Source organism: Cyrtonyx montezumae, unplaced genomic scaffold (assembly GCF_038088225.1).
Source record: "Cyrtonyx montezumae isolate F1298 unplaced genomic scaffold, pur_monq_1.0 scaffold_3, whole genome shotgun sequence".
Lineage (NCBI taxonomy): Eukaryota > Metazoa > Chordata > Aves > Galliformes > Odontophoridae > Cyrtonyx > Cyrtonyx montezumae.
In genome coordinates, this window is record NW_027072034.1 from 116792829 (window position 1) to 116817674 (window position 24846).

General features: G+C 44.7%; 1 protein-coding gene across 5 annotated transcripts in view; it reads left to right on the forward strand.

Annotated features, from left to right (window-relative positions):
* HIPK2 (homeodomain interacting protein kinase 2) overlaps window positions 1-24846 on the forward strand; it is a 120893-nt gene that overhangs the window by 88127 nt on the left and 7920 nt on the right. For 2 of the 5 annotated variants that reach the window (XM_065743163.1, XM_065743165.1), the window contains exons 4-12: window positions 1516-1635; window positions 2349-2447; window positions 3505-3689; window positions 7337-7499; window positions 10022-10241; window positions 11836-11957; window positions 15774-15916; window positions 16631-16810; window positions 19491-19772. In XM_065743163.1, the coding sequence (XP_065599235.1) occupies window positions 1516-1635; window positions 2349-2447; window positions 3505-3689; window positions 7337-7499; window positions 10022-10241; window positions 11836-11957; window positions 15774-15916; window positions 16631-16810; window positions 19491-19772 (1514 nt within the window). The remainder of the gene's footprint in view (window positions 1-1515; window positions 1636-2348; window positions 2448-3504; window positions 3690-7336; window positions 7500-10021; window positions 10242-11835; window positions 11958-15773; window positions 15917-16630; window positions 16811-19490; window positions 19773-24846) is intronic. The other 3 variants (XM_065743166.1, XM_065743167.1, XM_065743164.1) reach the window with 3 other exon arrangements.

Consider the following 24846-nt stretch of genomic DNA (forward strand, 5'->3'; position numbering starts at 1 on the left):
TTACAGCCTGGTGCTGGGCTGCAGGAAGGCGGCTAGAGCTCCTCAGGTACCCGGGTTACCATGGACGTAGGGAGCTGCAGCGCTGAACAAGGCACACTTAATGGGTCAGGATCAGGAGTGTTTAGAAGACCTGGAAAGCACAGCTGCTTTTAATGCCTCTGTGTTTGTTTGTTACCACTCTGTCTTTTCTCTCAAAAGCATTTTCCATTTTTTCCGTAGGGTAGACGAGCAGTTTACTGATTTTGTGGAGTTTTGCAGAGTGAAACATTCAGAAGTCAGGAAATGCCAAAGTTCAGGTTTTGTGTGCCACGCTAGGCATGCATTCTGCTGGTCTTTAATTATGCAGTCACATACCCATTCTCCTTTGAATCAATAAATTTCAATCTGGGATCCTGGAAACACGTGGGTAGCATCTTCTAGCTGTTTGAATGCCAGCCAGGCCACAGTCTTGCTGAAGTAACCCAAACAGCAAATGAAGTCATGTAGGCAGTGGTGATAAGCACTTTACACACCGTGAGGGTGTCTGTCTGAGTGTATGAGAGCTGCTGCAAAAGTAACACCTCCTATTTTGTTATGGTGGCCCACAGTGTCAGAGGCAGATGTTGCTGCTGTCACTGGAGGTTGAAGCAAAACCACATAATTGAATTCCTCCGTGTGGAAAAATTGGCACCCATTGACACTGATGCTTGTTGAATGTTTTTCGGGACCAAACAGTGGATGTGAGCGCAGTGAGGCAGTGGGTGGTGAGTTTCAGCAGTCACAGTGATGACAGTGGGTCACTTTCTCTGGTGCAGATTTATACGAGTGCATCTTGCACGCTCTTATTCATTCAAAATTGTCAAATCATAGAATCATAGGCATAAGTACTGGTGGTAGTAACTATATTGAGAAACAGGGCTTTGTAGCTGAGAATTTGCTCTATCAGAGTGTTATAGTGCTCTTTGTATCTGTTGTAGTTTTCATGGAAATAAATAGGAGACATTACTTCTGGTGTGAACTAAGTATATTTCATCTAAAACCAAAGGCAGTCACTTCACGGCTTTCTGTTTTCAACTTGAAACTGACCCTAGGAAAAGCTGTGTGCTCAGTTGGGGAAAAAAAAGAAAACAGCAAAAGTTATAGCGCAAATATCAAATTATTGAAATTACCTCCTGGAGAGAAGAGTGTGACATAAAAAGGTGCAAAGCAGAGAAGCTTACCTCTGAAAACTCTGTTGGTCTTCCTCTTTAACCTCTAAAACCCAGGGACTTTCCTTCCTTTATCCATAGACTTTCTGGCAGCGCATCACAAGGGTAAGTTTCCATAGATGTAAATGATAAATGGAGGAATGCCATACGGGAATTCTCTTTCCTGTCATTCTTCTCAGTGTGAGGTTTTTTGGTGAAGACTGACTGCGCGCTACGTTTTCTCTTTCTTTCTTTGTTCTGTTGTTTTAAATGCCTCCTGCCCTCCTTCAAGGAAGACCTCCAGAGATCTTCACAGGATGAACAATGACCTTTCATCCTTCTCTTACAGATTCGCTATATTTCACAGACGCAGGGCTTACCAGCAGAGTATTTGTTAAGTGCAGGGACAAAGACTACAAGGTTTTTCAACAGGGATACAGACTCACCGTATCCTTTGTGGAGGCTGAAGGTAGGAAGACATTCCCTTGTTTCTTTTGCCTTGCTGTTGTTGGTTGGAAGTGAGGATACGACCAGCTCACCTCCGAGCCTAAGTGTCTTGCTTTTTGTGACACAGTACAGACATTGGGGTGGGTACAGCCCAAGGTAAAACTGCTGTCACAGAAGTTTGCAGCCTCTAGCCCACCCGCTTGGCACTGCTTTGTGGGAAACTTAAGTCTCGAGTTCATGTGGAAATCTCTTGCCATATACTCAAACTGATGTGCAATTTAAGTGAAACATGCCCTGGGCAGACTTTGCTCTGATATCTACTGCACTGAGGGAAAAAGAAAAAAAAAAAGAAAGCAAGCAAGCATTTGACTTCTGAGAGCCATATCCTCTTGTAATGGAAGTGGACCTAGAATCTCTTTTACCGGCGTGTTTGGTGGCTTTCAGTCCCCAAGGTGAAAGGACAGTGGGCTTCTGGCCGTAAGGATGAGATGCTGAGTCTCACAGAGAGTGAGACTGTGGAAGCCTTATTCTTCTGCCATATCTGGGAGAGGATATCCTCTGAAATGAAAAAAAAAGAGAGAAATCTCCTTGTGATGTGAGAACTATCATCATAACCACAGCATCTGCTCAGGCAAGGGTTTTGCAGTAGTCTCTGATGTCAGGGTGAAGGTGGCACATAACGAGTATCTGGTTGCTGGGCAGTTGTGCTCATTGTCTTTTTGCTGTTTTGAGCAGACACCAGATGATCACGAGGCAGAGACGGGGATTAAGTCGAAGGAAGCAAGGAAGTATATTTTCAACTGTTTGGATGATATGGCACAGGTAAGAGCATTGGTGAGTAACAAGCACAAGACCACTTTACATGATTTTGGGCAACACCAGGAAAGAGGATTTGCACGATTTCTGTGTGTACCCTATTCTTGCGTACCCTATATCTGCTCCTGAAGAAACTGTGTACTTTACATGCACTCCTGAGAAACAGCAAGTTTACATCTACCAGCTCATCTCATTTCATACTGCTTGGTTGGAGGATCCACGCACAGGGGCACATGTCATTAATGTGCTATAGTAAAGCAGCCTTGGAAAATGGCTGAGTCACATGTCTGTGTGTCACAGTCCTGTATTTTCTCTTGTCTCTCCAGTGCCCCTGTGTATGACAACTGGCAAGTCACTTTACTTCTCTGAGCTTTAATATTTCTGTTTGTAAAATGCTGACTTTGGAAATACCCTGGCTGTAACAGATCATGCTTTCTGTGAAGTGTGACTGGTTCAGGGAATAAGGAGTACTAATTCACTGTGTCAATTCCATGTGGTTGTGAAAGTTAATTCCAGCATAACCATTCCTGCAATTGCATGACTGGAATTTGTGCTAGCAAAGGCTGATACTGGGGCATTCACAAGTAAAACACACATAAATGGAGGACTGAAATCAGGAGAGACTTCAACAGAAGGATGAAATGACACCTAATATGTGAATAGAATGTTTCCAATAAACTTACTGAAAATTTTTGTTTTACATGTACTTTTGCTCACAGGACACGCAGTGAAGTACCTAATAGCATTGTCCCTTAGATGATAAATATACTGGTTGCCACAGCTTGCCTGCTACCACATGGAATCTGTTCATCTTCAGTGGAGGGTGACTAAGTGTTTCATTAGCCACTGACCCAAGCCAGCTGAACACTTAACAGTCTGTCTAGAGATCTGATGTGCACAAGCCAGGTGACAGCATGACTAGCCACCACGGGTTTGCTGTGTAACTTCAGCATCTCCTCCTTTAGACATGGAGGCTTGTGGGTCATGTGCTCCAAGGAGGAATAAACATGGTTTGCTGGAGATCTGACCAACTGCTCCTTCACTTGAGCACTCATCCTTGTCTTTTCTCCTGTAGGTAAATATGACAACAGATTTGGAAGGAAGTGATATGTTGGTGGAAAAGGCGGACCGACGGGAGTTTATAGATCTGTTAAAGAAGATGTTGACGATAGATGCTGATAAGAGAATAACACCAATTGAAACTCTGAATCACCCTTTTGTCACCATGACACATCTGCTTGATTTCCCTCACAGCACACAGTATGTGTCTTTCCTTTTCCTTGGGTTTTGAATTAGGGGTGAAGAATTGCTTGTTACTGAAGCCAAATGTGACTAAGGGGCATTATTAAAAAATGTATGCCCTACGTTTTAATCTTTCTCTGGTCAAAAAAAAAAGATGATTGGCAACTCTGAGGTTGCAAGAATTGTGTTGTAGATGCTTGGCATTTAAAAGATGGAAGAGTGTGCAACATTCATTATGTAAATATCCAGTAATTACGTATGTTTTCATTAAAATGCAGAAGAAATTATGCAATTAGTGCTGAGTATATCAGTGTATCTCAAAGTAATACGGTCCTGATTGTTAGTGCGGTAATCAACCTTAACCCACAGTGGCTGCCGACCCTTCCTCCCAGAACCTTCCCATCTTGCAGAGGTCAATGTGGGGCTGTTTGCCTTCTAAGGGAAGAGCTTTTTTTGCAGTGGTCTGGTTTACAGGAACAGACAGCAGGAAAATAAGTTCAGTTTTTGGCCTTGTCATTTCTCACCTCAGCTGCCACAGTGTGTAACGGAGGTGGATTCCACTGCCTGATGGAGATGTGAAAAAGTATCATGCCTTCAAGTCTGGCTCCTAATGCTGTATCAGAGCAGCATAAAATGCAGGAAACTTGTGCCAAGCACATCAATTCACATAGGGCCAGATTTTGGAGGTGCAAAATACAGGCACATGTAGGAATTCTGCAGAGCATTCAAAACGCTAGCTTTGAACGTCCTGCTCTGTGGCTCTTTGCAGTTCAGGGTGTCTCTTCATGGCACAGCACCATATTCCATTGGGTGCTAGGTGCATGGATATCTTTAAGTCTTTGAAAACCTTGGGTGCAAGAATAATAGGTAAATACCTTAGAGGATGTTTGTACAGATACTGTAGAGCAAAAGTTACAGTGCGTCAGCTCTCCTGCCCATATCTGAACTTTTACGTATCTATCTGCAATATTTCAAGTTCATTTTGGGTACTTTTCTCTCTGTGACGGAGATGTAGCTGCCTTTTTCTTGCATTTTTCATGAGATAAGAGCAGCTGTGTGCCAGAAAGTAGTGGGTACACTGTCTGTGTAGACCCAGGCTTATCCTGCGTAGACATCTGTGAGTGTTGTTATCTGTAAGTAGATACAAAGCGATAAAAATAATGAAGACAAGACAGGAGATAGTTGTGCTAAATAAAGAAAAAGTAAGTTTTCAGTATAAAAGCCTAAGTTAAAAAAGGACAGTCTTTTCCAACAGTGTTAGCATCATACACAAAAGTCATTTAATTTTCAACAGCTGATTGTGTGAGATAGGAGAGATTTGAGGCGTAATACATGGCCACGAGGAATCTTTCTGCTAATACTACAGGCAGGTCTTCGCTTTGGAAGTTCTCACTCATGGCTGCTCAGGCAAAGCCCCAGAAGTGCTGAACATGTCATTGAGACCAATATAGATGAGAGCTTTCTCCAAACCAAAAATTCAGCATTAGATCTCTGAGTGCTAAATGTTGTGCCAGCTGGATGCATAACCCTGCATAGCTCTTCCATGCTGGAGAAGGTGTCTGGTAAAGGAAGCAGTACCCAGCACAGCAGGTTGATGGAAATTTTGTCTGTGATTGCCTGTGGTTTTGAGAACAGAAACCACAAAGCCTTGAGAGATGGAGGGACTTGTAATCTCTCTTGAAAGCAAATTGGGCAGAAGAGAAAGTGAAAATATATGGAAAAAGTAGCTTCTGGAAGGAATCGCTGTTGTGGCATGCTTCAGAAAGGAGGATGTGAGTTTGAGCAGCATGAGAGGCTGTTCTGCTTACTTCCAAGCAAGCGACAAAGTGAGTTCAGCTCCCAGTCTCTCATATTTCACTGCATGGCTCTTAAATTGTTGGGTACTTTCTTATCCTGTTCTACTCTCTGACTTTCTTTTTAACTTTTTTATTATTGTTATTTTTAAGAGGACAGTATTACGTTAGCAGAGATTATGCCATATTGCATAAATTCTTTCTGCAACATACGCAATTTACCGTGTGTGGAAAATGCATTCTTTCCATTTCTTTCTGTTCTTTAGTGGAGGAGTTACATTCATACCTGATTGGGAAAAGTCAGCCCAATGGTCTTCTACATTCACTTGATAAAAGTGTTTGAGTTCTCTAAATATTCTGCAGTGTTTAGGTATTTCACAGTACTTCAGAAGACTGCACATAATGAGCAGCTCTGCACTGTGTCCTGAGTACCTCTTTGTCTGCAAATGATTATGGAACAGTAATTAAGAAATTACTTGTGAGAGAGGACAGATGATCTTACGAGTAAGAGACAAGATGGGGATAAAAAGATTGAGGTCTTCTTCCTGACCAATCTTAGTGATCATATAAGCTTGTTCCTTTTGAAGGGAGTCATTTTTTCTCATTAAAGTTCATGTGACATGAAGTTGTCTTTAGTTGCCCAACCTCTTAACAGCTCAGATCGTTACGCACACAGCTGAATTTTTACAGTGACAGCTAATTTTTACTGCTTGTGTTTTATATTTTTCTTGGTTGGGATAGCGGAAATGAGATAAATCCCTTTATACTTTTCTAAGTTGTATTTCAGACTCTGAGGACACATTTGTAAAAACAATTACTGTGGAAGACTTGTGGAAATTAGGTACTGGTTTTTAGACCTTGAAAAAATGAGGTTGTATTAAAAGTACAATTTTGTTTAGGACCACTATATTGCTATCTTTTATGCCGTGGTATCTCAATTATAAATGTGACATTGACAGTTTCGTGTACCCAGCCACAGTGCTCCAGCAATGCAAAAAGCATTTCATCTGCTTTACTGAGGGTACAAAATATGACACATCTCCAAATTTCCTTTGCCGTTATCGATAGCATTTAAAGTAAGGTTGGTGTAAAAGAAGAGGCTGTACTCTTTCCCCCAGGAGATCTGATTCTCAGTCTATGATAACCTCAGAACCTGATTCCCTGAGGGTGCTGATTAAACTGATTTGGCATAATCTTTTGGCACATGAGGAGTCCCATTGTCCGGGAGAGGACAGCTCATGTGTTTTGAGATAAACACCTGCGGAAGTGTTCAGCCAGGCAGGGGCAGTGTTTTAGGCACTTCTCTGGATCGCGCTATTAGGAACTACTTTTTAAAAGAGGTAAGACTTTACAGGAGTCTCAGCAACCAAGAACTGTAAAGTTCTTCCTTGCAATGGACTTCTAACATCACATTGAGACACACAGTGGTACAGGAAGCACTAGTTGCCTTTTCCTCTCAGGTTCAGTCATTATATTGGAATAAAACCAGTATCTCTCTTTCTAGCTCTCAGTCTCTCTTACTCTTTCAAACTAAGTGTTTGGTTTTTCTTGCCCTGACGTCTAAAGACTGAAAGATTTGCTGGCCTTCTGTGACTTACACTGCAGAGTTCAGACCCAGAGGGGCACCTGGGAGTCCATCAGCAGGCACTCTCATCTTTGCCACGTATTTGACTCTCTTCAGTGCTGGCGGGGCTAGCATGATTCTCACTGATTGAGAGACCTGCATGAGTAGCAAAGAGCTCATGTGTCCAGAAAGCGTCAGACCTGCCATTGAGACCTAATAGGGGGCCAGGGTCTCTGTGATGAGCTGTTGCCCTAGTTTGATGGTTGATTTTCTGTCTCTTCCTTGCCTCCTCCCCTTTCTTTACACAGTGTTAAGTCCTGCTTCCAGAATATGGAGATTTGCAAGCGACGGGTGAATATGTATGACACTGTGAATCAGAGCAAGACACCATTCATCACCCACGTAGCCCCGAGTACATCTACCAACTTGACCATGACTTTTAACAACCAGCTGAACACGGTGCACAACCAGGTAAGAACACTGATCAGAATCAGCCAGTACTTGAAATTTTTACATCATTACGGCCTAAAAGATGAAAAGCAAACACAGCATCTCATTTTCCTTGCCCGCAAAAAATGGTTCCTTTTCTACTGTCCTTCCTCAGTTCCTTCTCATTCAGGCAATCATTAATCTCTTGACCTTCTGTGTGATTGTGAAATGTTGCCGTCATCGTTCATGTTATTGTTGGGGGTGCTAAATCCTGCTTACCTGAGAAGTTGCTATGGGGAAAAGCTCTTTAGTCCCTTAATGCAGAAGCAGAACTGCATTCAGTGGATCAAGCAGAAGTACCTGTGATCTTACAGCACTCCAAGTTGACATTGAAGTAAGAATTAAAACTCTTCTGTAACAGGTGTAGCACTGTAACAGATCAACAGGAAAGAATGGCTTTGGGGTGATGTTTATTCTTATCTCCCATTGGTTTCACTCCAGGTGCCACAATTGACAAGGGCACGCTGTTAATGAGAACACACTGCACACTACATTGGTGGGCTCTGGCTTTGTAATTGTGCTTTGGGCTCCTACATTTATTTTATGTGCCCCAGTGCTGGGGAGTGCTGTGCAGGCAAATTTATGGCTTAGCAGGCTAAGCTGTTTGCCATAGGACTGTATTACAACAGCAAAAGGAAACCCTCCAGGGACAGCACTCTAGGAGACTGAAGCTCAAGAAATGGCTACTATGCTTTAAGTCTTTCTGGGTAAGACTGCTTGAAATTCAGTCTAGAGATTGCAAGTGGTATTGCAGAAATGACACTTGGTATTTCAAAAAAGCAAAGGAGCAAAAGGATTCTGTGTGGATGTACAGGGTGTTCCAGTGTCACTCAGAAAGCCAGACTTCGTGAGTCAGTTCTTGATACACGTGATCACAGAGTGCTTTTGGAGTAATTCATTGAGCAGATACACACAGAGATAGGTCATGGTTCAGTGTGACAGAGTATTAGTTATAAAAACGAGTTCCCATTCTTTACTGTTTCTGATATGCAGACTACAAAACTTTGTTCTGCGTGCTCTGCTAGGCTCCAGCTGCAGGGCAGAGACACCATTTGCACCATAGTTGCTGGTAGGAAATGCAGGCTTGCTTTCATTTCCTCACTGCTCATTTGATGTTCAGATCAGTTGCTAGCTCAGGAGGTCTGTGGTAATCTGAATTTTCGTAAGGGATGTGTGTTGTGAGCAGAACTGGTATCTCCAGTGTTCCTAGAAATGGTAGAAACATTTCCAGGAAGGGCGTTTCAATTTGAACAAGCTCCAGATCTTTACCATCCTCTTGAACATGCCACTCATCGTGGTTCCCCAGTCCTTATAGTTGCAGCTCCTGAGATCCGCAGTGTGGGAGCTGTCGTGTTTGCTGCTGGGTGTGTTGCACGGGGGAACAGATTGCACTTCTCTGCCTCTGCACAGAGTGGGGAGGAGGAGGAAACGTTTCTCCATAGTATCTCTTGTGACTGTGGCTGTGCAGCAGGGGTACCCTCCCCCAGCCCAGTGGCAAACAGATCAGTGCATAGAGCCAAGATTGCCACCTCCTTTAGTCTAGGTCAAAGCTTCATCTTGAGCTTACTCATGTGTACATTCACCAGAAGATAAGTGTTTGAATGGGAGAGGTAGCAGGGAGGAGAAGGGTGGGATCTGTCCGGTAGATTTCCCTAGACATTAATGCTAAGGGCATATTTTTGTAGAGCAGTGGCAAAACTGTTCAGGGGTTGTTTATTTGCAACTGCTACAGACTTGGTCCAAATAAAGCACAAGTCACCAAAAGATTTCTAAATGTTTTTCTGAGCAGTGTGCTGATTTTTGTGTCTTTGCAGCATCCACTACTGGAGCTACTGCTCTGGGAGATTTTAAAGTCAAGCCAAGCAAAATTTGGACTTGAAAAGTACTGTTATTACTACCTAGTGTTATTCTTCCAATCCCTTCTAATTTAAATATAATTTGAGGAGCATGTTTCCGCTTAGATGAAAGATAGAGGAAAGTCTGAATAATGGGCCCCCCTCTTATGCTGAGGCTTTGCAGGACATGAAGGTGCTGGGTTTCTTTTACTTCAGCAGTGTGAGCTTTTTGTAGAGCTGTGTGCTTGATGAGAAAGAAACATAAACTGGGGATAGTAGCATTTTCTGAACCCATCTTCTGTATGCTATGAATCAGAACGAGTTAAGGGCTGTCTGGGGCCGCAGTTCTTCATTGGAGAACATTCTTTATCTCTGAGCAGTTCCATCAACTCCATGCGGCCACAGGTCCCACAGCATGGTATAGTGCTGTTATTCAGGCAGACTACACTCCTTGCCCCATCACTGTCCTCACCCCTGTGCTCCTCAGTGTCCTGCTCTGCCCTTTTGTTTTTGGTTTGCTGATTTTAATTTATATTTTCTTTTTTCTTTTTTTTTATACTTACACTATTTTACTTTTTCTTTTATTTTACTTCTGGATTTCGCTTTTCCAACGTACCCATCTCCCTCATTTTTTTGTTTGTTTTTGTTTAATTCCCGTCATTCCTTTAGACCACCAACCTGGCTCCCACCTCCTCCAGTGCCACTATTTCCTTAGCCAACCCCGAAGTCTCCATACTAAATTACCAATCTGCACTCTACCAGCCCTCAGCGGCCTCCATGGCAGCGGTGGCCCAGCGGAGCATGCCCCTGCAGACAGGAACAGCGCAGATCTGTGCCCGGCCCGACCCCTTCCAGCAAGCTCTCATCGTCTGCCCACCAGGCTTCCAAGGTAAGTCACAGCTTTATCAGGTCTTAACACTCCCCCTGCCCTGCCCCCACTGCTGATTTATCTAGCTCTTGTTTGGAACGAGCTTCCTTAGTTCAGATCATATGGAAAGGCATTTGTTGGCTTGTAAATATGAGCAATGAGGTTGTTGCGGATTACTCAGATGTCAGCAGGGTGAAATGTCTACAACAGCAGAGGATCTTGGAGGCAATATGTTGCCTTTACCACATGGGTTAGAGGTGGCTAATTGGAAAGAATGGGACAAGCACTGAAAAAGGGGGTGGGGAAGAACTTGCAATATCTGTCATCCTTTGCTCTGAGCATAAAGTCTGAGCTTCTTCTGCCTCATTTTGGTAAACTTGAAAACTTCCCCTCACGACAGGAATTAATCATTACATAAATAACTTCTCAGTAATACAGTTGTTAAAAGGAGAACTCAGGAAGTTAACACAGTGGAGAGTGTGGTGCTGCTAGTAATGAGGGTTTGTCTCCATGACAGACACTTACGAATATCTACCAGGACAGTTCCTTCAGCTCCAGCCCTGTTACTTAGTACTGGTCAGCTAACCAGTATTTTACACCTCTTCACTCCCAGCATATGGACTGCCTGTTAGATAACTGAAGTGATGACCAGATTTAGCCACTTCTCTTTCTCTTCACTTTATATGCTGTAGTAATTTTGTAATACTAGCTGGGCACCTATGAACCTATGAACAAGTGGTCTAAATAGACCTTAGTTCAGCTGCTGCAGCTTCTGTGCTTCGTTTTTTCAAGCCTCTCTACATCTGTCTCTAGGCACTTGTTAGATGTTCTCCAAGGTTATCAAAGCTCTTTTGAACTGGAAGAGTTTAGTTAGACCTCTTCCACATAGTTAAAATGCATCACAGGGGTTTGACTTCAGAAATGCTTTACTAGAATATGTAAGCTAACATCTTCTGCTTGCTGTCTTGAGAAATCTTGAAAAGAGAGGAGGTAGCATGTTGTAGGCTGTGCCATGTGCTAAGGTGATGGAGTGGGAGGCTTTCTTCAGAACAGTTAGGCTAATGCTTGGCTAAGATAGCAACAGTTGGAGTTAGAGGTGTGTTAGACTCCTGGGAAACTGTACAAGAGAAGATCACTCATCCCAATCAAGATTGAGTTAGTGCACAGTTCTGGTTTCCACTCGTCCCACATTGATAACAAGAGAGCATTCTCATGTAGCAATGTGTCTTGTCTGTCAAGGACTATTTTCTGTTATCAATGCAGAGAACATCCAGTAAGAGAAGCCATTTACTCCTCACTCCTTTTCTCCCTGTACACATTGTACTGAGATGTTTCCCCTGCATTTGAGATAACTTAAAAATATAAAATCAGTTAATCCCTTAACATCTTTGAAAATGCCTCTCCTGTACCCTCATGAATATATTGGGCTTATCAGCAATTGATGGACATCTTTGGGCTAGGGTGTAGTATGTGGGTCTCCTAGAGCTTAATTATTCAGAAGGACTAAACGCTGTGAGACGCAGTGAGTGCCTTTAGGCTCCTCTTAAAATCCTTGGCACCATCCTTGGCAATGCTGTGTATGACTAATGCTGTATCTTCTGTACTTGTGAAACAGGGTTACAAGCCTCCCCTTCGAAGCATGCTGGGTATTCAGTTCGGATGGAGAATGCTGTTCCCATTGTTACTCAGGCTCCTGGGGCTCAGCCTCTTCAGATCCAGCCAGGACTCCTCGCACAGGTAATGAGCTCTGAAGACACCAAACAGAGCAGGTTATTTTTTGTGCTGTGTAGCTCTCGGAAGCTGGAGAGAGTAGCTTTCTCTGAGGGCCTTCTGTGCAGTAGTTTGGAAAAATGGGCAGCCAGAGTTGCCAGCTTTATCTGAAATTCCCAAACCTTACCCCATTCATTGTCCTGGTCATAAGCTTCGTTAGAGTTGCAAAAGACTCTGAAAAGATTATCTTTTCTTCTTCTCCACTGAAATCAGTGGGGAGCTCAGGGGAAGCTGTGTCAGGCCTCTGCTGAGGAGGAATCAGTAAGGAACCTTCCTGGATCCTCCTGAACTTGGAGTCTCAGCAGGAATTTGTTGCAGTTGTGCTGGTGAATTGTGTGCTGCCAAAAAACATCCCCCATGTTTTAATTCTGCAGCTTTTTATGAATCATACCTCTGTTCTTAAGTTGTGGAAGAGGTATTGTCAAAGGTGAGGACCTGACAGCCAAAGAGCTCACATTGTCAGCAGCACCTGTTGGCACAGTTGCCCAAAGTATTCTCACAGAAAAAGCATGGCTCTTCTGAGCAAGACCAAATGGGAATGAGTACCACTTATCATGTACACTTCCTCAAAGGGATACCCATCTCCTCAAAAAGAAAGAGCAGTTTGTCACTGCTTATGCTGCCTTGAGTGCATCTGCCCCTACAGGTTTTCAGTGGATGTCAGGTAGTATCGGGGATGTTTCTGGGAGCAAAAGTATACTTAGTATTAAGTTGTACAGCCTGGAAAGATGATCTGCAGTTCAGAAGTGTCCATTTGCAGTCAGGTACCTGCAGACTTCAAGATTGATACCCGTGCATTGGGTTGGCAAGGTACGTCTGTTGGTTCAATTGCTCTTTTTCACCAGCTACCAACCACACTTATCTGATGAAGACAAACGAAAGCACAACTTGCAGCCTCCATTACTTCCATTAGCTAATGTGCCCTGCCCGTTCCCAATAGAAAAGTCTGTGTTAGAGGGCTGTCTGACATAAGCCTGCTCAAACAGGCTTTATCCCAGTTGAAGCCTGTGGTAACTGCCTCTGTGGGCCACCTCTCCTCCCTGGTGGAAAAGGAGGGCCTAAGAGGCAGAGGGAACAGGAATAATTGCAAAATGAGTGCCATCTCTGCAGGTGAAATTGCAGGCACCTGTCACAGTGTTCGTGTACAGGGATGAGGGGCAGATCTGAAGCACAGTGAAGCCCATAGGATCTTAAAAGATCCTGGATGACCTTGGGTCCTGCAGCTCCTTTTTTCTTCTCAAGATGGCCTCACTCTGTGCCAGCGAGTGCTCAGAAGTTTTGCTCCAGATCACAGTCCTGCTCCAGTTACAGGAACTCTGATTTCTTGGGCTGTCCTCTGGTAATTTCTATTGACAGTTTTTGCACTGTCAGTTCAACAAGGCTCATTTGAGCTGTTTCTGAGAAATACTCCTCACTTGCATGGATTTTATTTTTGATTTAATAGAAGAGAGGCAGTCTCTGTCTGCTGATATATCTGTCTGTCTCACACGATGAGAAGTGCTAGCTTCTGCTCTGATGGCGAAGCTCTCTGATAGATGCTGGTGGCATCTGGTGTCCACAGGCCGTGCTCGGTTCAGGCTGGTCTCATAAACAAATCAGCTGGTCTCATAAACAAATCTGTACCCAGTTCCAGTTTCCTGAATGGAAAAATACAGCTCCTTTGTAATGCATCGTAGTCACATCTGATCTCTGGATGACTGTGTGTCTCTCTGAGCTGAGAGCTGTTCCTCTCATGCACAGCTGCTTATCAAACTCTGTTCAGACCAGACTGTCTGAACTCCAACTACTAGAGGGGCTGTCCCCGGCAAAAAGTCTGCTGCCTTCAGGGCCAGCTTCTGTCCTTCCACCCTCTCCCTGTGCCCCAGCACTGCACAGCATCATCAGCTTCAGATCTCAAAAGGGATGAAGCCGTACATTCTTCTGTCAGGCTTCTGTGATGTGACCCAGAACTGTCCTCTGTCTTTGAATAGTGTCCTAACTGCTCGAATTTCTCTCATTTTAACTCCATCCCAGCAATACTTCTTCTCATGGAGGTCCTGCCACCAGCTTTCAAGGCAAACACATTTATTCCTTTAGTTGTTCTTGTTTACATTGCAGGTGAGAGCTTAGTTGCACCAGGGGCTGCACCACCTCCAGGGTGCAGGGGCCAGCACCGTACACTGACACAACAGCACAATTTCAGAATTATGCAATAACTGAGAACAGATTGAGGCTGCAGGCATGAGCCTCCCATGTGTAAGCACAGCGTGCAGTGCTGGTGGATCAGCCTAGGCAAGTCTTATCTGCAGATTAAATGATTCAGTGGTCCTTACCTAATAAGTGAGGAATTTATGACTGGACCCTGACTCTGAATCTAAATTTATGCTCTGCAGGAGGAAAAGGAGTTTGTATTTGTTCAGTTCTTCTCCTGAAAAGAGAGGAATCAGTTTTCTCTGCAAGTAAATTCTGGTAACCCCGTGGGACCGAGCACAACAGTGGTGGAGTCTCATCTTTTAATTCAAAGCTGGTTTAGAAAAGAAACCAAAACCACCACACCATTTTTTCCTACCTGATCTTTTTTCTTTTCGCCACCTTTTCTCCTACCTACTTTGACCAGCACCAGGCCATGGCTGCAGCTGGTGAGATGAAGAGCTCTCAGGAGCCCTGTGACAGTCCATCCTTTGCAGATGTTGCTAAGAGGCCTCATAAGAGCAGCCTTTTTCATCTACCATAGCAAAATTACAAGATGATCAAACTTCAGAGTGGAACTGGGAAAAGTTTCATTTTTTTACTGAGAGTGGCAGAGAGCGATTCGGGTATAGGTTACAGGATGCTTATGAGGATAATGATGGGGGTGAATGCTTGTCTGGATGAAACCTCCCCTCTTTAAAATTTAGCCTCTACAGGGTTGTGAGATTACATAACATGGGCGTAAGGAGGGCTGCGTTCCCCAGCCCAGGCAGCACACAATAAAGAAAGTTTCCCTCTAAAGGAATCACAGTATGACCAAGCCAAAAACTTATTTGACTCATGTGGAGTCAGTGGAGTGGGATGACCTGAGGGATGATGGCATAGCAGAGCGATGATTCGACTTACAGGGCAGAGATCTCCACCCTGCAAGGGGGGCACCCACTGAGAGAATGTATGGAGAGAACAGGCATATGATGTGCAGCTGTGCACAGCTCGCCTCTGTTTTAGCCAAGGGGTCTTGGATAGCTGGACTAGGCAGCAAGATGTCCCCTCTGCAGAATGCTCAGTCGACAATGCACCCTCCATTTCAACACCCCGAAACTCCTTTCCCTCTTCATGAAAGCCTTGCAGCCCCTTGTTCTCTGTCCTGATTCCTGAAATTCTTTCTTCTTTTAAGCTGCTTTAAGTTCCAGAAGTCCTTTAGGGTCTGTTGAGGTCAGAAGGAAAATTGGCTGGAGGCAGGGAAAAGTCCCAATTAATAAGACCGTAATTCCCACTTGATCTGAATAGTCAAAATGAAAAAGTGCTAATCTGTTGGAAGTTTGTATTGAAATGCAGGCTGGTTTCACTCTTTCCCATTCCAAGTTTAACCTGACACACAGCTGCTGCTTTGGAAGTCAGGGATTTTTTCTTTCTTTTGTGCTCTGTATATTGATAACTTCACTGCTTCTACCACTCTTTCTTTAGTCTTTATGATCTGTGACTATGAAAAGCACCAAGTGCTGGGTAGTATGACCACAGTTATTACGAGGAGCCCCAGCTGGGTGTGGGTGATTACTTATATGCCATTTATGATGACTCTTATTAAGAAACACTTTTTCCTCTGGCCAACAGCAAGCATGGCCCAGCGGCACGCAGCAGATCCTGCTCCCCCCTGCCTGGCAGCAGCTGACTGGGGTGGCCACCCACACTTCTGTCCAGCATGCGACCGTCATCCCTGAGTCTATGGCAGGCACCCAGCCACTGGCAGACTGGAGGTAAATTCATGGCACGTGGGGAGTGTGCATACATGCCCGTAGGACAGCTAGCGCATGTGTGATGATGGCCTTTGGGTCAAGGCACTGGCACGTGAGCGGGAGTTGAGGGCGTGAGGGTTGTCTCTGAGAGCAGAGGTAGAGCAGCTTATTTATCATCATGGAGCACTCTCACGTATCCCATGGGCAACAAGAGTGTGCAACGAAACTAAATTCTCTCCCAGGCTTCTCTAGCACAAAGCTGGTCAGTCCTCAGTCCTCAGGACTGCTCCCCTCAGTCCTGCTGTCTTCTCCAGCCTTCCCTTGCTCATCTAGGTCTCTGCCAGAAGTCCATGCAGGGAGTCACCCACCCTGGATCTGTGTGATTTTTTGCTTGGATTTCAAGGTTTCCTGTAGCGGTCACCAGTGCTGGAGAAGGCCTAGGAAGCCATCAGTGATGGAGAAGGCTGTTGGCTATGGCCTCACAAAGCTGTGAAACAGGAGGGCAGATTGTGTCCCCTTGTCTGAGGGCTGTGGGAAGCTTCTCTGTCCACTGTCCCTCGTGCCGAATGCCGTGCCCACTTCCTTGTTGGGAAAATACTCCTTTCTGGGGAAAACCGTGGCACCAAAGAGCCCCGAGGGTGGAACCTCAGTGCAGGTGGTGGGAAGCCAGCGAGAAAGCCTGCTGTGGATCCGTCGGTCGCATTTTAAACATGTCCCTCTCTCTCCCTTTTGCAGAAACACCCACGCTCACGGCAGCCATTACAATCCCATCATGCAGCAGCCCGCGCTGTTAGCCAGCCATGTGACTCTCCCCACAGCACAGCCCGTCAACGTGGGCGTCGCTCACGTCATGCGCCAGCCGCCCGCCGCCGCCACTTCTGCCAGGAAGAGCAAGCAGCACCAGTCGGCACCACGGTGAGTGAGGCCACACCGCTGGCCGTGCTGTGCGGCTGGAGGCCATGCTCAAGCTGATCAGGCAGGAAAGAAATGCAGGCAGGATTTTCAGAAGCCTATGGGGTGAAATAAAGCTTGTTCTATAGCTTCATTAAGGGGCAGTTGGGTGTGTTTTGTACTGAGCAAACACCACGTGGCATGGTGGGGATGCAGGACAGGAGGCTCAGCCCTGCTTGCACAGGTCGTTGAGCTGCTGCAATTGCCTGAAGCTTTGCAGTCACCAAAAAATGTAAAATACAGCTGTGTTTTCAGGTCAGTGTGGCACGGTGCCCGCTTGCCATACCTCTCACACCCGTGTGATCTCAAAGCACTACTGACGTGCAGTGTCTGCATATCTGCGGGGCAGTGCACCTTCAGGAACAGGTACCTGATCTATGCGTGTAAGACCTGCCCTTTCAGAAGCAGATGAATGAGAATCACAAAATCACAGGGCTTGGAAGGGACCTCTGGAGTTCGTCTAGTCCAGCTCCCTGCCAAAGCAGAGGTTTCCCCAGCGTAGGTTACAGAGGAAGGCATCTGGTTAGGTTTTGAGTGTCTCCGGAGAAGGGGACTGCACCACCTCTCTGGGCAGCCTGTTCCAAATCTTAAGTTTGAAGCACTGCGGAGCAGAGGACTGAGGTGTCTGTGGCCACCTTCAAGCTCTCTTGCTTCTAATACAGGTGGCTGTAGCCTGTGTATGACAGTGCACAGCAGTGACAGATACCTGCGTTGACCTTTTTCCTAATCATGGCAGCATCAAACAGGGAGCATTTTATAAGGGCACCTCATGCAGGAGCAGTCCTTAGATGCTGGGATCTATTGCTCCTAGGTAGGAGCATTTGGCTGTGCAAGAAGGAAGTTGTGTTCCTTCATGTTGTGTTGTGCAACTGAAGTGGCGGGATGTCTGTGGTGCCTGTCACAGCCCTGTGGTCCTGTCTACAGGAACAAGGCTGCTGAAGATGTATGTGCAGTCATTCTGGGAAAGTCCTCTGGGCTGTGAGAATAGCACCTCTACTGAGCTACATTTATTTATTATAATTTTTAAAGGAAAAAAGAAAGCAAAAACCAACAGAAAGTGCAGAGAAGGGAACTAAAATGGGTCACTACTTGTGCAGTTTCGAAAACAGAGGAGCTTGTGGTTTTCCTGGGTGATTGGACTCAGGCCAGAGGAGCTCAGAGTTCACAACCAATTTTTCTCTAGTTAAGAGGCCACTATTTAAGTCCTTCCCATTTATCTGCTCTCTAATGTTGCATTTACTTTGGGTGAGCTCCAGCTGTCTTAGTCCATTCGCAATGCAGAGCAGAGGCAGCTCTGTCTCCAGCAAGCCAGTAAAAGAGTGCCTGTTGCAACAAACATGCCTGCACAGGGCCTCCCCTCTGCCACCCCTCTGCAGGAGCAGGGTGCCTGTGTCCAGGAGGAATTGGACACTAGCAGAGCAACGGCTTTCTAGGGCTGTACATTAATTGTGATGCTTTAGTTGCCAGATGAGGAACGTGCTCCTTTGGAAAGAATGGTACTCCATGCTTCTCATTGGTATTCAGAAAGCACTGCAAATGCTACTGTGCAGTTCATTTGTTATGCAAAAGACCCTGTGTAAGTTGGTATAGCGTGATATGTCCATAATGACTTCCTTTTGACAGATGCCACCTATTCCTTTTGTTAGCTTTTAGGCCACACTGAAAATGCAGCCCACATCCCACTGTAGAGCAAAGCAAGAACTTTGGGTTTTTTGGAGTCTGCAAATGCTCTGCAGTAAGCAGAATCAATAAAATATTTAAAAAATCAAAGAAGTGGGCTTTAGTCAGTACATACATCTGCAGACCCGTGCCTCGCTGCTTTCTGTGCTGAGATCTCCAATCCAACAAGCTGCTTACAGCTTTCAGGCAGGGAAGATGAAGTAGGAAGATGGGGAAAAAGAACAAGAAGATGGGGGAAAATCAAGGGCTTGAGTGTTATTTTCGGTGCATAACAAAAACTTTGTTCTTTTCTTTCTGATTGAATATGCTGTATTGCATCTTCACATAGGAATGACATGAAACTGAGTGTGTGCCTCCCCATCTGGGTGCTCTGATACACAGGACTTTTAGAGGATGAAGCATTGGGCAGGAAATGTTAATTGAAAACATTCTTAAATGGCAAATTAGATTTGCTGTGAAGTAAAGCAGTTTTCCTGATAAGTGATCGCTGTTTTCCACAATAAATTCTAATTTTACCTTTAGCTTTTTTTCTGGGCAGAAAAAAGAAACACAGACTGGTTGTGATGCATGCATGCTGTTCATCAGGAATGGGAGAAAGGGATTATCCTTTGGGTTTTTTTTCCTTGTGTGACAGCCATGCAGTGCCTGCCTGTGTTTTGTATGTCTGGGCTGAGTGACTGGCCACTACTAAACTAGCCAGGGACTCCTGGGAGGCAGCATTTCTTACCTGGAAATTTACGTGGAAAGCAAAATTGAGGTTTTCTTACTAAAAGGAAGGACTTTTGAGCCAATTATAAGAATAAGTCACGTGAGGCACTCTGACCTTTGAAAAGGTGACCATGCCAATGTTGCAGTTTCCCTAGACTCTGTAAGTCAGCGTGAGAGAACGAGGGGCTGGGAGGCAAAAGCCGAGGTGACCAAGCAAGCTGAGATTTAACTGACTGACGTCCTTTCCTGTTTCCAGAAATGCATCCACCTACGAAGTTTCGTCCTCTCAGTCCATCAGCTCACCTCAGCGGTCCAAGCGGGTGAAGGAAAACACGCCTCCTCGCTGTGCCATGGTGCACAACAGCCCTGCCTGCAGCACTGCTGTCACCTGCGGCTGGGGTGACATGGCCACCAGCACCACGCGGGAGCGGCAGCGGCAGCCGATAATCATTCCCGACACCCCTAGCCCTGCAGTGAGCGTCATCACTATCAGCAGCGACACCGATGAAGAGGAGGAGCAGAAGCATGCACCCACCAGGTGAGCAGTGGCTCTGCTCTTCAATCTGTGGGTGAGAAAGAGAGACAGAGGAGTGCTGTAAGGTCCCAGGAGTTCCGGTTGGGTCTTGGCACCTGGCTCGACTTTAGTTTGGGAGGAAAGGTGATGGAGAAGCCAGGGTTTTAGCAGATTTTGTCATCGAAGTGGCAGAAATTGATGGCTTTTTGACTGGCTGCAGAGAGGCATAGATGAGGCTATAAAGACTGCGGTGACAGAGTTTACTCCTCACAGGATTATTTCACCCAAATAAACAGTGCAGCACAGGGCAGCTGCCACTGCTGATCATCCACTGTAGATGAAAGAGGACTGCATTTTCCAGGAGTGTCTTTTCAGCGCCTTTGATCACATGCAGGCACTCTAGGTTCCCTAACTGATGCCAGTCAGAGGATATCACTCTGTTTTATAAGTTGTAGAGAAGTAGCTGTGCAAACAGCTGAATAATCATACTGTCTTTATGCTGGTAACTGAGCTGGGAGTTTTTTAACCTCCCTCAAGTACTGCCAGGAGAGAGTTATTATTATTTCTTATTTAGGACAGCCTCCATGGTAGATTTTACTTTAATCATTGGAGATAGATATCTATATCTCTGCATCTCTGTGCTACAGTGATAAATGGAATGCAGCAGATGCACACAGAACAGATGAGATGCATTTGGCCTCCAGGAGTTAAAAATCTGTAAAGCCATTCAGTTCAGGTATCTGGAGCCACAGTTTCATCCTGCCTCTCATCAGCCACCTTCCCCTTTTCCTTACCAGTGAGCTCCACTAGGCAGAGATTGCTCGGTGCATCTCAAATTTAAGCTCATCATTAATGAAATGATTGTCATGGGGAATTGATCACAGGACAGCATCACGTATTTCACCTTAAAAAAAATCCTTAATTTGGTAGAAAAAAGTATATTTTTGGAAATTTTTAGATAGAGCTCAGAGTGGAAATTGGGACTGGAAATAAAGGAGTCCTCTAAATAAGGAGTCCTCTTTTCTAGAGCTCTTATAGGAAAAGGAGAACAAGATAAAAGAGTTGCTGAAAACTAAGATTGTGAAGCTAGGCTATAAGAAGAAGGCAGATATCTGTCTCAAGAGTTAGGGAAGCTATTTGCAACATCATGGTGCTGTGGTCCCAGGCTTTGAGAGATCATGTACAAGTACATTTTTACCATCTGGGTATTGTCTTGAACCTGCAGTGAGGAGAAAGGAAGAGCTTCAATCCTGTGGCCACCTAGTCTTACAGTTGTCTCTTCCACCTCAGATTGGCTGCAGACCTGATCAGTTACTTCACTCAGCACCTCTGCAGGGGGAGAGGCAGAACAAAGTTCTGGAGAATGTCTGGAAATCAAGTTGGGAGTTTAGAGTGTTCAAGTGTTTGACCAAGGTCTGGTAGGGGGCTAGGAAAGTGGTTCTGGGCCAGACTTATCTAAACAAAGTGGTTTTCATATTACTAAAACATATTTGGGACACATTCCTGGCTAGGATGAGATACCTGGCTACTTTTTGTATCCATGTGGCATACCTATACAGAGTGCCAGGAGTACAGCATTCCTGGAAGGCCAAAGCTGAAGAGCTAGATTTAACTCCTAAGCAAAGTAAGGTCATTTTGCTTGGACATGAGGAATTCCAGAGTCAATAAGGTTGTCTGTGCAAGAGCAAGTGGAGAATTAGGAGCAGAGACAGAAAGAAAGACCAGCATGTCCACAGTGAGAATTTTGGATTCAGATCTCAGGGAGAGTGAAATCAGCGTGCTCAGGGCCTTTTGACCTGGGTAGATGCAAGACCAGATTCTCAGCCAGAGTAAAAGCGACTCGCTTTCATTCAAGGAAGCTCAGTCAGCACTTAATGGCAATAAACTTTGCCCCTGCCTAAGATGAGTTTGTTTGCTTTTTTCCCTTGAAAGCATATCATTTGGGAAAGCACCTCCTAGTTTTTTTACATGTTGTTGTTGTACCAGTGAGGTACATGCCTTATGGTAGCAGGTGCCCAGATGTTCAGAATCTGCAACTGAGTCTAACTTGAAACCGTGCAAAGAATGTGTTGTCGCACTCATTTTTATGCAGATGTTATTCTGTTGGGTAATAGCTATGGGTATGGGGTGAAAAGTAAGGAATGACTTGAAACATGTTCCGAGCGACAGCTTAACAATATTATCTTTCCTGGATTAGGGTAGGGAAATAAAATGGCGGTTGATCAGTCAGAGTGAACAGCCTGATCCCATCTTGTTGATTGCAGTGGTGTCTTTGCATTAACCTCATTGGAGCTGGATCCACTCCTGAATTTGCTGCAGCACTTCCTTCTCTTATTTCCTATGGGTTTACAAATTTCTCTTTGACCCACAAGTCTAAAATGTTTGCTTTACTGATTGCTCAGTGAAGAGAGATTAAAGCTGCTTGTGGCTGTGAGAAGTAGGAGATGGTTCAACGATGTGAGAGTTTGTAAGTCTCAGTTCAAAAAAGATGGGCAGTGCTGATAAAACATGATCCTGCTGTAGTGCTTTGGATTTAGTCTGACAGAAAAGCCTTTCTGTATTACCAGAGTAATACCAGAGAGCTTTACTAGTACAGAAGAAGCAACCTTTTTTACTGTCAAAAGAAAAATGTGAAGAATTCTGTGTGATACGGGCAGTATTTTCCCCTACCTAATGAAAAGCACAGCTGTTCACGTAGAGTGTTTGGGCAGTAGCAGACAGCAGAGCAGGCAGGCCAGCATTCTTCTCCTTCTTTCCTCAGCTCTATTTTGCACTGGTGATGAGTATAGTTGTAATCTTCTTAAAATCAATAGTCATCTGAAAATGTTGTGGTTCCCTTGTTTGAAGGCGCTGAGGACGTGGTGCAAGATGGGCTCTGGGGGACCTGCTCAGTGGAGCCTTGTCAGAGGGGGCCATCTACTGGGCCCTGTCCCTGCACCCAGGCAGAAAATACAGAGGAGAGACCTCGGGTACAATTCCACAGGAACTATCCCTATTGTTAAGGTCAAAGATTTGCAGGGTCAGATTTCTGGTTTAAAAAAAAAATCAGGCATTTTGCAGGATATGCTGAGGTGTTTCACTGTTTTGTTGTCTTGGTTGTTGCTTTTTTTTTTTTTTTTTTGTAATATCCCCAACACGGTGAAATCTAGGGGGCTTCAAAATTGCAAAAAATTTTGACTATTTTTTAATGGGGAAGAAAGTGTCTGGGAATTAACTAATTGAGAAATAAGACTTCTGGTTTCCTGGATTTTTTTTTTTCTTCTTTCAAACGGAAAGCAATTAGGGAAAAAAAAATTGAAACAGTCAAAATGAAAAGGGAATATTTTGACTGAATGAAATTATTTTTACCTAGTTTATACCTAAAAGAGACAGGAGAACCTCTGCTCTGCTGCTGGTATTATCACATCTCTTCAGCTTGCCTTTCCATCACAGTAATCAGTGTCTTCAGTGCCACAGAATTCTTGCAGGGTTTTTTTTTTTTTTCCTTAAGGTGGTAAACTATGCAACAAAGTCTCCTTGTGAGTCTTACAACTGAGCAGGAGCTGATGTGAGTTGTTATTTGCCTTGTTTCCATTATCGCAGTGGTGGTAGAGTGTACTTCAGAGGGCATTCGTTCCCCTTACACACTGAAATTGCTGGCAGGCATAAACCAGGTGTTTTTGCCAACTTGCTGATGTGTATGTGGGGGTCAAAATACTGCTTGGAGCTGAGTGACCCCATAGCCTGTTGTGGCTATGTTATGCTGTGCATGGTAATGGACCGACTCTGCATAGCAATACGTTGACTAACCACAGTCATCTGGTAAAAAGATTGCTGCCTTCCTTCTCCAGAAGACACACCAACATGCAGCTAATGCCTAAAATAAGAGATAGACAGTAGCACTCTCAGCAAACCATCAGCAGCAGGACCTTTACAACCTGCTAAGCAATTCAGTATATTTGACATAAATAGCTGCAGCATGTAGCTATTTACCCTAATAAAATGGCCTCGGTGTAGTACTAGATAAATACTTCATACCATCACAAAGAAAGTGAGAGCAGATTAATAGGTCAGGAAAGAGGTTGAACTTCACAGGGAGGGGTATGTTCTCAACACTGAGCTATGCATGGCATAAGATCTTGATGTGAAGAGTGAGATTGCAGTGGTGGTGTGAGTTTTTATTGGCTGACTCTATACTTTCTTAGAATAGGTGGATTATTCCAGAGCAACGAACTCAAAAGTTTCATACTCTGAAGTTTTCAGATAACTGGAACAGAATTTGTGTGATGAAAAGCTAGCATACTGTGGTGTACTTGCACACCAATTCAAAGGCCATCACAGTGACCTTGAGAGCCAGAAGGCTGCTGCTGCTGCAGCTTCAGCTGCTCTGAAGGGCTTGCAACCTTGCGTGTGAACCATACACTGAAGCCTGCCCCCCTTAGACTCCACTTGTTGTTTTTTTTCTGAGATTCTAGTGGAACTCAAGATTTTCAGGGGTAAAAAACATCCTGTTTGTGTTATGCTGTCACGTACCAAGATTTTGAGCTGGGCCTTTTACAAGTAGAAATCATCTCCTCTTAACTTGCAACAACTGCTGTTACCTGTGTCCTTCATTACTTAGACACTGTCCATGTAGCTTTAGCACCTAATTCAGTATCTTCTTGGTATGATGCTGAAAAGTATTCTACTTTTCAGCATCCGAATGTGCCTTTGTCACCTCTCAATTAACAGCATCTTGGATGCCCACCTTCATTCCTGCCCCTGTACCTGTGCACGAGGTATCTTCTCTTTCCTCCATCAGGTTTTTCTTTGAAGTCCTACCTTACTGTGGGGAATAAAGATCCACGTCTTGTGAGTGCACTGTGCACTCATGAAGGTGATTTATGCTGGAGAGCTGTCTCTTGAGGTTTGCTTCTGTTTTGTATTGAGGGTGTTTTCCTGCTCTGTGTCTGCACATTCAGTGAACGTGCATTGCTTCGTGTCCAAGTTTGAGCTCAAGCCCTTCAGGACTGGGTGGGAATGGGCTGCTTTTTGTAAACTAGTAAGCTTACATAGCAGTGCTTTTTCCAGCTGCTGAAAGGGAGGACACAGCTCCTGCCACTAAGGGTTAAAAAGCCTC